This window comes from Histoplasma capsulatum, genomic scaffold (assembly GCF_000149585.1).
Source record: "Histoplasma capsulatum NAm1 scaffold_6 genomic scaffold, whole genome shotgun sequence".
In the NCBI taxonomy this organism is placed as follows: Eukaryota; Fungi; Ascomycota; class Eurotiomycetes; order Onygenales; family Ajellomycetaceae; genus Histoplasma; species Histoplasma mississippiense.
In genome coordinates this window covers 1590163-1600953 of record NW_001813977.1, presented here as the reverse complement: position 1 = coordinate 1600953, position 10791 = coordinate 1590163, and the positions used below count along the sequence as shown (strand labels likewise).

The window sequence follows — 10791 nt, the reverse complement described above, 5'->3', positions numbered from 1 at the left end:
TTTGTTTGACCTTTAAACAGTGTTATAAACTCATCAGTGATGTCAGACAGATATTGTCAGCAGATCAAAATTAATACAAAGCAGCAATGAAAATGAATTTTTAATTCAAAGAAGACAGTTCAATTTCTGTATACATTTTTTAATTGACAATGTGATATTCATTATAACAAAAATAATCAATATTGTTCAGACATTAAATGTAATTATTATTATTATTATTATTATTCTATATACTTATATACAAGCAGGGTTTATGTAACGGGCGTACATCGATTAACGATCTAGCACTATCCTAAATACAGATTACGAATTGATTAAGGAAAGAAAGAGAAAAGAGATTAGAAGGAAAGGTTGTACGAAGGGGGTTCTTATAGAGGGGAGATCGGGGCGGAAGAATATCAGAAGCCGCCCCGCAGTGGAGCACGGAGCGGAAGAACATTGAGGGTTACGCGGAAGAATCGTTATAACTACGCGACTACGCGAGCGCGGAGCGTGAGGAACTACGCGGGCGCGGAGCGTGAGGCAGAAGGGGTTGGTTGCGTAAGTTAACCACTAACGGGTGCTAACCCGTCATACATTGAAAACAAAATATACTATTCAATGATCTGAATGACAGATGAAAACGTTGAAAGCATTGATTAATTGACTTTATGATTATAAAAAGTCTTACATAATCAGAAGAATTGTGCATACACATTAATTAATTTTGTATTCAATATTCTTTATTTAATGAATAATGAAAGCAAGCAATAAAGGTAGATGAACTCTGACAACAAGCTGTTGAAGCTGTATGAAGCAGAGCACTCTGATTCTCTATAAATGTATACTCAAAAACAGACATTTCAACATGTTTGATCAATGATAATGAATGTTTATACTTCTGAAATAGATGATAAGTCTCTAATTCAGAACTTCTATGAACACAAATCATGTAAAAGATTTACAATTCATTAATGATTGAATATTTAAATTGTAAAATCATATATAGCATTGTAGTCTGAAGCTTTTACTGACTGAATATAAACATACACTGATTTGTATGCAATTGCAATTACTGTGGCTCAGTAACGGTATGATATGAATGATGAAAAGAAATGTTGAAACCTCTGTCTATTCTGAAATAAATCTGACATGATATAACAATTGACTTTGCAGTTTCTCTATCTAAAAATGGAGGTTTTATAAACATTTTAATCATTGTTGATCAACTCAGTAAAAGTGTAATACTGTTGCTCTATGATAAGATGAATGTTAAAGTAATTATGAATGTCTTTATCAGAAACCTGTTTTATTGTATGCACAATCTGCTTTCATTCATTATATCAGATAAAAGCAGTCAATTCATCAGCACACTCTAAATCTGTGTATGTCAGCTGTTAAGAATTGAATGAAAATTGTCAACAGCATATCATTCAAAAATTGATGAAGTTATAAAAAGAATGATATAAATAATAAAGAACATTCTTTGTAAATTCTGCAATTATACACAAGACAACTGAAGCCATCTGCTGCCACATGCTGAAATTCTGTCACAATAAAGCCCCGGTGGCCGAATACATAATGCGGTCACCAGGTAGCTGTAAGCAGCGATGTTGGAAATGGCTGCTTGGATTTCGGTTGGTCCTTAGGACTCTACGAGGATCAAGCAGTAGGAGATAATACGGTGATATATCGGAGAGGATTCAGATCAAGTAGTTAGATATTGAGGGTGTAGAACGTAGGGGTCAGATTATAACAGAATGATCCGCTGGTCCCTAGAAGGTTGGACCAGCTGCTAGCTATATACACACAGTATCGTAAGCAGATCGAACTTGCTATGATGTAGATGGCGTAGTATGATGCAAGTGGCAAGATAATGCCTTGATTTCAAACCTGATATGACGTTGGTGGTGCTATGTTCGGCGATGTCATATCTTTAAGGCTATCGCTAATTCCGGCCTAGCACTGGCACCTTAGTGCGGGTTTCTTACAGTAGCGCCTTGATATGGGGACTCAAGATGCATGAGTTTGAAACTCACAAAAAAACAACATTACATTCAGAGTCAATTTCTCAGCTTCTAAAATAAAAAAAATATGAACTTGCTAAGTGGATATCTTCAGATGAATTTACTATTTGATTTAATTTATTATTTTTGAATTGAAAATCTGTATTATGAGTATTAAATTTTATCTTTCATTAATTTTTCTATATTTCTATTATATTTTTAATATCATTCAACATTAAGCATTTCTTCTGTATAACCAACTCTTGCCTGTATTTAACATTACACAAGAACTCATCATAAGCACTGCTTGTATATGAATATAATGAAATAATAATAATAATAATAATCTACTATAATAGATATAAACTTATTTTTTTTTTATATGAATACAATTTAGAAACTCTGAACTTCTTTGAAAATCTTTGAAAAATTATGTACACTCACAATCTCATACAAGCAGCTGAGAATATCATGAGTAAGTTTAAAAAAGTTTATAAATGAGTAAAAACTTTCATGATCAGTGTTCAATAAAATTATAAAAATTAAATAAATATCAGAAAAAGTTTTGTGATCTGATATTATATAAAAACAAAATCTGATTAAATTTCAAAAATATAAAAATGAACTGCTTTTCACATATATTAAATTATTATCATATCAAATATACTGTGATGAAGATTCTAAGCACACATGATTATTGACTCAACACTCTATCTAACATTCACAACACTTTTCATACAAATCTGCTACAATCCACAACTGAAAATTCATTCCCCTCACAAAAAATCTTCAACTGACAGTCACTCATCATTATAAAAGAAAATAATAAACTTGAATGAAAAATCAAAGCAATTTTTGATGATAGAATCAATCACTACTGCTGTGAATACTTTGTTAAATAAGTAGAATACAATCATTCAATCTGAGAATCTGCATCCACTATGAAGAACATCACCACTTTCAATATCTACAAGTCATCACTCACTCTGATAGAAAAGGATAATATGATAGATTAATATTTATTAATAATTAGTTTATACAATTAACTTCTTTTCTGCATCTACTTGTCTTTGTTATTATGCTTCATATTTATATAATTTTTAATGATTCTTTCATATAATCTCTTCTGTTTCATACTCTGTGTTTGTGTAGTTTTAAAAATTTTTTCATGTAATTTTTAATGTTCTTCTGCTCTGTACTTTACTCTATGCTTCACTATAAAACAACTTCTAATATATTTTTATTTTGATTTTTTTTTTTAAAAAAACCCTCTTCATACAATTTTTTCTTCTGATCTATTTTCTCTTTCTTGTCTTAATCAATTCATACTCTGTATTTAGAATAGTGTTAAATTGTTAATTAAAATATACTCATTACAAAATAGAAATCTCTGACCCCTTAATTAAAAAATTAAAAATTAAAAAAAAAAAAAAAAATTCAAAGAATAGATTATTGACAATCTGCAGTTTAAAATTACTGATTGTACAACACAGCTGACTGCTGTAGATGTCTCAGCAGCTCAGACTTCAAATCAAATGAAGTAACATAATTGTAAAAAACAATGTGAATGATTCAAAAATCAATGAAGCAGCAGTTTGTAAACTCATCAGACATTCATTCAATGATTTCACAAACACAGAATGAAAAAAGGATGAGAGCTGGGTAAAACAGCATCAATTCTTTGCAAGAAGAGAAAGAAAACAATGCATTCAGATGCATATAAGAGAGAAAAAGAAAGAGAGAGAGAAAAAAAAGAGGAGAAGAGAATGTGTGGTTGTTGTGAGAATGCAGGATGGGTTTTTATAGATTAAGCAGGTTCATTGAAGTGGTGTGAGAGGGTGTAAAAGCAGTGAGAGGGTGTGCCATTCTCAAAGCAGCAACAGCACTGTCTCAGTGAGACTAATTTATGTAGAAAATGGGCCAATGATGATGATGTTCAGCAGTCTGGGCGCCCCGCTAACCGGTGCAAAAGATACTTTATAATATTACTATAATATTATTCATCATTTTCATTCATATAATTATTCTCAATTAATAGTTATAAATTATATCGAATTCATCTACACAAGTCATATACGGCTGCTTATATATTTCATTATGTTCATTTGAGGGATTAAACAGTGAGTTTTCAAGCTGGATAAGCAAGCGCAAGCGAGCGATTTTGTAAAAAGAAGAGAAAGAAAAAAAAAAATCTCACTTAGGATCGTCAAGGTATTTATCGAATGTGTCTATATATATAGTACAGTACAGAGTACATACACAGGGGCCGATTTGCATCCAGAACACCCCGCGGTTCCGATTTTTTTCTTTCAGCCCAACTCCAGCAACTAGCGCCTTGCCAAGTTGTCGTTTTCCTTCGAGGAATCCCAGCCCAGCTCTCGACAGCTCAAAACTTCCTGTTGCGGCAATCGTGGAGAGTTTTGCACCACGAGGTTGTCCCAGCCATCATCGTACCATAGAAGGGTTGCCTTACCCCATCCCTTTTTAACGTGGTGGATGCGGGACGGGCCTCGATCTCGCCTATATGATCCCGCCTTCGTATTACGGACCTGATGGACTGGTGCGCTATATCTTTTGCCCTTTTTACCCCAAAATATCCAACTTGCTGAAGTAGCCCTTATTAAGGAGCGAGGCGGGGCTAATTGGGGTCCGGGCGGGCAGTGGGGAGCACACTGATGTGTGGGTGGGGAAAGTCCTTGACGACCACGGGAGTTAGGCAGGCAGGCAGGCAGGCAAAGTCCCAAGAAAGCATAATAGATGATCCGGGAAGTTAGGATTTCTTATTTATTAGCCCCATGAACCCCCTCTGTACTTGGGGCACATCTACATCGCACGAGGGTTTGGTGTGGCTTGGTGTCGTCTGTTCGCTATACAAGCCGGGGTGATATACTATTGCGGATTTCTCCACAGCGAGCGTTCTCTCTTTTTGCCCCTCAGAAACCCAAATTCCGAAAGAGGGAATAAGAAATGGGAAGCATAGGATAGCAATGGGCGGGTCTGTTATTACGGGTGCCTGGGGACACATCCACGATTGGATGGGAACCGAGCAGCCGGAGCTTGAAGCTGTGGAGAGAAGTACAAACTAACTTTTGCATGCCTTTCCAGCCTTACCTCCTTACTGACTGCAGGATATGGTCTGGATACGGACGGAATCATTATGGGCGCAATCATAGTTCGGAAAAAGAGACTTAAAATTAAATTTTGTCTCTGATACCAAGTTTGTTTGAAAAATTAAATATGAACTTAATTGACAAGTGGCACATCGTGCGAAACTTTTATAGAACTAGTTAGGTAAAATTACCAAAAAGAAAAAAAGACAGAACGAAATAAGAAATAAGCGTCAATATGTTGGAATAATTAAGGAAACAAAAATAATGAAGCATATTAAGTTACGGAGTACTCCGTAGGAGAAACGAAGTTGTGAAAATCGTGGCGTGGTGGGACCAACAAGTGGTTCGTGCGACGGCGAATGATATGCAAAGTATCAAGACATCTGTCTGTCATGCCAAAGGCATGGCACCCACGGGCGTCCCCACACACTGTCATCATGTCATAGAAACCCTTTAGATCGTTAGGACCCCGGACAAAGACCATGATGGCACGGATATCATCATGCCACGGAAGATCCCCGTGTACTGTCCGTATGCTGCTCGTATAATATGAAACATTCAATGTCCGCCATGTCATAGAGGCCCTCGGGAACCATATGATATATAAGGAGGCTCTAAGCATTTTTGTCGCGGTTAAGAGGATTTCCCTTGGGAGCAAAAATTGGTGACAGGCAAAAAGGGCAGAAATGGTTGAGATGCTTTTTATATCAGGTGATATTACTGAATTACTGGATCGCCGGGTTCCCTGTAACTATGTGCTGGTACTTAATTGATATCAATAATATCGACTTTATCAAAGCGGATGGTGAATTATGCACTTGTGGCAAAAGTATTCAGCAATGTGAGCGAGCACCAATGTCAGGGAGTAGTTTCTCTTAACACAGATGCTCCAGTTTGAAGTTTTGAAGAAACAACTTGAAAGTTGGGCTTTCTCTTCTCCGAAACCATGCTAATCAACACCCAGTCAATCAACTACTAGCAACTAGTTAACTCGTTAGTCAATACGGAGTAGTTCCTCAAAGAATAAACATGAGCCGACTAAAAACAATCGGCCTCGAGGTTTCGGCCATCCCCCGCCCCAGGTTCGGGTTTCAAGAAGGCAAAAATGTTTGGATTTGAGTTTATTTTATTTTATTTCATGTTATTTTATTTTTCCGGCGCACACAATGGTGGCGGGAATAAACTTACACAAGACAAGAACCCAGACCAAAAAAAGAAATCGCTCGCAGAATTTCCAGGCATTCCATTGCCCTTTCTCACCTAACCTTTACAGCTTGGAATGGTTATTTGGCTCCTTGATTGTGACATTTCTCTGGGGTCACGGGATCCGGGTAATGGTACCCGTGGACGCTGGAGAAGGATGAACGCCGAACACCACAAAGTCGATTGGAATAATAGCCCGCGTTCAGCCAACTCGAAACATGTTGTGGGACACACGGCGGAGTACAGAATTTATATTTATACAAGCATTGGGACCCCAGTCCCACCGCGCACAACTGTACAAGTGCCAGTTGCGGGCCTTTGCGCCGGCATGATCTAGACTGGTCTCGACGGCTGCTTCGGTAACTCTGCCTCCCCATAACGGCAGGGCTGTTGTTGTCGTCGTCAATCGAAATACCAGGCATGTCTTAACGTTTCAGCCTGTGGCTGTGTACGGCACAGACAGCATGGAGGATATTGTTTCAAGCGCCCAGAAATCGTAGAGTATCAATAATATTGATAAATTACAGACCACTCTGTAATGAGAATAGGCTCTGGCGCAGCCAAAAACGAGTAGCCGCCGTCACCGCCACGATGATCTAGGGGTTTCTCCGGGGGCATAGGGACCCGTAGGACTGGAGACGGCTGCTTTCAACGATCAGAATAATGACCGTGTCCAGGGTAAGGCCATGTACGGCCCATTATCAACTCCATCGTGGGTGATTTTCAGGACCTGGTGTTGAAACAGCCAATTTATTCTTAGGATGTATACCGTACCAGTACTACCGGATAGTATCATATTGTACCGTACCGTACCGTACCACGCCCAGCCCCAGCCAGCCCATCCCGCTGATCTCCGCCAAGTCCTGCCCGATTCTGCCGCCGCCCAGGCCAGGCCAGGCCAGGGCCCAGTCTTCCTCCTTGGCGGGCCGGCCTTGTCGCCGCTGTTCTTGGCTTGTGGTACATCTTCTCATCCTCGTCCTCATCTCATCCTCATCCTCATCCTCACCTCTATCCTCGTCTCCATCCTGTCTTCCAACTTCCCTCCTCTCGCTTCCACGCCGGTTCTTAGCTGTCTCCAACGCGATACGTGCAGTGCTTCCAGTCTTGCTTCTTGCTCCAGCTTCGATACCCCCAAACCGTTGCAGCTCGTAGCTTCACCTGGCTTGTTCATTACATCCATTTTCTCCACCCTGTTGTCATTCTATCCAGCTTTGTGGGCGTCCTCAGAAAGAGATTCCTCTTAAGAACGTTGCCTAAGTTCTAGACCGTTTCGCTTCTGTTACACGGCGACTTTCTTCTCATGCTCCTCGCTGTACGCCTCGAGCTTGTGTCCCTCCCGGAAGCCCGCCTCATTTTGTCGTCGAATTGGCTACTTAACTGCTCGACTGTTGGACTTCGGACAACCGCCCTTCTCGTCGTTTGTTCGTCAAATGAATCTCTCTTCAGCACACTCGTGAATTTTCGTGGAAAGTGATATTGAAATGAGTTCCTAGTCATGAAACAACCACTGGGTAGTGTTATCACCAGCGATGCCTCAGGGCCAATTCCTGCAGCTGAAAGATTATGTGCTCTGGATCAGTCCAATGATTCATCGTCCCTAGGAATACCAGACTCAACTACAGTACAACAACAACTCCTACAAACGCAGCGTCTGTTGCCGTTCATCTCCTCCTCGCAACAGGTCCAGAACAATCGAATTCCCCATTCTTCCCTGACTCCCAGAGGGCCCTCCATGATTTCAAAGCGTAGCTCCTCTTGCGAGTCTCTCCGTACAGAGCCATCACCCATGATACGACTCCTTTCAAGACAGAGCCCCAATCTGCAGCTGCCATCCTTCGAATCTTTAGGCATAGCCACTTCCCCAAGAACACCTAATACTCTGACTTCCTCCCTTCAAAATTCCGCAAGACCCCCATTTATGACCTGCAAACCATCCACCATTGCTATTCACACACCATCGCCATCATTTGCCTTCTCTGAATCACATTCTTCGCCCCCCTACAGCCGTTCTCTCTCCCTACCTCTTACACCTCCCGAGGAAACAGGATCTGTCAAATGGAATCCGGAATCGGATAGCCCAATCGCTGATATACATTCGAGTGCCAACCGGCATTCGCCATCACAATTAGACAATTTCACGAACGTGGATTCACATTCTCCAAAGGGGAGCAATGGTCAAGTTCCAGACTCGACTTCACAGACCGTACGATCGAATGGGGCCATACAACCAACCATGGAGCAGAATTCGTTCGCTAATGAGGATCCGAAGTTATGGCTTAAAAATGGGATTGAACTTGCCGGTATATTCCCCTTCGTTTCCCCTTCGTTTTGCCATGGTGTCGGTCCCCTATAACTCAGTCTTCTTTTCCGTATGTAACTTTCAAATACTGACTTCGAGCAATGCAGTGTCTTCACTTAACATTTCGAAAACACCAGGTCAAGCTGTTCAGATGGTGTCTCAAACGCTGCCATGCCCTCCTATCGACCAAACCCCGATCTCGTCCCCAGTTTCTGCGTTCAGCGTAATTGTCGAGGAAATCCAATGTCGACTCCAAGCTGACCAATCCCCGTATATCAACATTATTCATGCTGTGCCCCCGAAATTCAGTTTAAATAATTTGCCGACTTCTCCACCCGGTACGCCAAATCGAATGTCTCCAGATGACGACTACTTCAATATGACTGTGTTTTCTAGCGGTGCTCCAGTCCCTGCGTATGCCTATCATAGTGACTCCACTTCACAGGATTTGCCATGTGTCCCAACGCCAATTGCACCCCCATATAGTGTGCACATCTCCATAGTCGAACGTTATCTTCCTCCACCATCACCTCAAGAATACCGGAATCTTTTCTCAGCCACTGGTCCGTCCGTTCTTGTGGATCGCCTGCGTGAACTGTCGCCTCAGGGCGGCAACCTCGTGTTGATATATCCAACCCAACAAGGCGCCCGCACTTTCAAAAATCAATACCTGGGTCCAATCCTTGACCCCCTTCTTCGTCAAATGGTTGTGGTCAATGAATTGTCTGCAGACATCAGCAAAGCCCTTGGCTCTATGCCTGCCATCTCTGAAATGGATGATTTTGAAACTATGCAGAAAAATATCATGCAGCTCTGCAAAAATCTAAAGCGGCGAGACTCCTTAATGGCTGGCCCATCACCGACTCGCAGTTCTCGTTTTACTATGGTATATGGTGCCAAGGGTGAAATCTGTATGGATCGCAAATCGTGGATTGAATGGTATATTCAGCAGGAGACGCCAAGGGCGAGGGACATCCTAAATGGTTACTGGCGGGCCGGTTACCAATTCCCAACCAACCTCATGCTTTCGCCGGGTAGCCGTAAGCCGGCGAATCGGGATTTATCTAGCCCATCGCTTTTGCAGGCTCTTTTCCAGGGGCTTCGGAATAGGGCAGATGCCGATGGATCCTGTCTTGGGAAAAGCTTAGAGGTTGGCGTATTTGTTATTCGCAGATCGCAGTAGTTGTCGTGGGGTGGCGGAGGGAAGAGGAGGAGAGCCACTGACGGAACAGAAGCGACACAGAATGATGGCTGCTGGTTTTGGAGTTTTAAGGGGATAAAGGTGTTTTTCTGTCTTTCTTTGTCTTTGCTTGCTGCTTTCTCGTCTTTTCTATTATTTTTGGAAAGGGAGAAAGCAAGGGAAAAAAAAAAAAACAACCCCGAAATATGGGATGGAAAATGAAATCTAGGGAAATTTTACTATGGCTAGTGCAGCGACAAGATTCCCCTCGAAGATATTCATACGGAGTTTTTCGTTTTAATTTTTATAATTATTTTTTATTTGTTCAACAGATGGTCTTATTTGCGCCTTTTTTTTTTTTTTTTTTTTTTTTTTGAAGCACGAAATATCATCTATCTTCGTAATTCTGTTTTTTTAATATAACAATTCCAAACCCTTTCACTACCATTAATACGGAGTACTCGTTTACACTTTGATGTTTTCGTTCTTCCTTCTTTGGTTCAGTGGGGAAAGGGACTGACTGGCGCTATTTATTACTATTTATCAGTGTGTTGCACTTTAGCACAAATCCTAGTCGCGGCAACTGTATATTATCCTGCATGTTCTGGGAGCGTTTCGAGGGCATATCTTATCTCTCCATCGATAGAGGTTTGAATTATCTCTTCTTCCCACAAAGCACTTTCAGTTTATACTTAAGCAGCAGCTGGGCAGTTAAAAAAAATATCATATTAAGCGATGACAATAAATTTTAACCGCCGAGCTGCAGCCAAAGTACCACCTGGTGGTGCCTTGGGTTGCGTGAGAGATATTTCACCACTACCAAATCGGCCACGTTGAACGCAGCTTATATCATGACGTGCCCTACGGATATCTGCTTGAATGCTGGCGATCAAAAATGAAGTTCACTCCTTCTCTTTTTGAATTATACTTGGCTAACAAGGTGTGTAAGGGTGGACTATTCCCCATTCGCCGACTGAGAGTACCTTCCAAGGATCTAATAGAATAGGAAGGGGT

At 40.9% G+C, this 10791-nt stretch overlaps 1 protein-coding gene across 1 annotated transcript; it reads left to right on the top strand.

Moving 5' to 3' along the window:
* Positions 1 to 8531: 8531 nt before the first annotated feature.
* Positions 8532 to 9780, top strand: HCAG_06803 (predicted protein; the record flags this gene model as incomplete). The annotated part of the gene is made up of 2 exons (XM_001539148.1): positions 8532 to 8598; positions 8705 to 9780. The coding sequence occupies 2 exons, from the start codon at positions 8532 to 8534 to the stop codon at positions 9778 to 9780; spliced, it is 1143 nt and encodes a 380-aa protein (XP_001539198.1).
* Positions 9781 to 10791: the final 1011 nt, after the last annotated feature.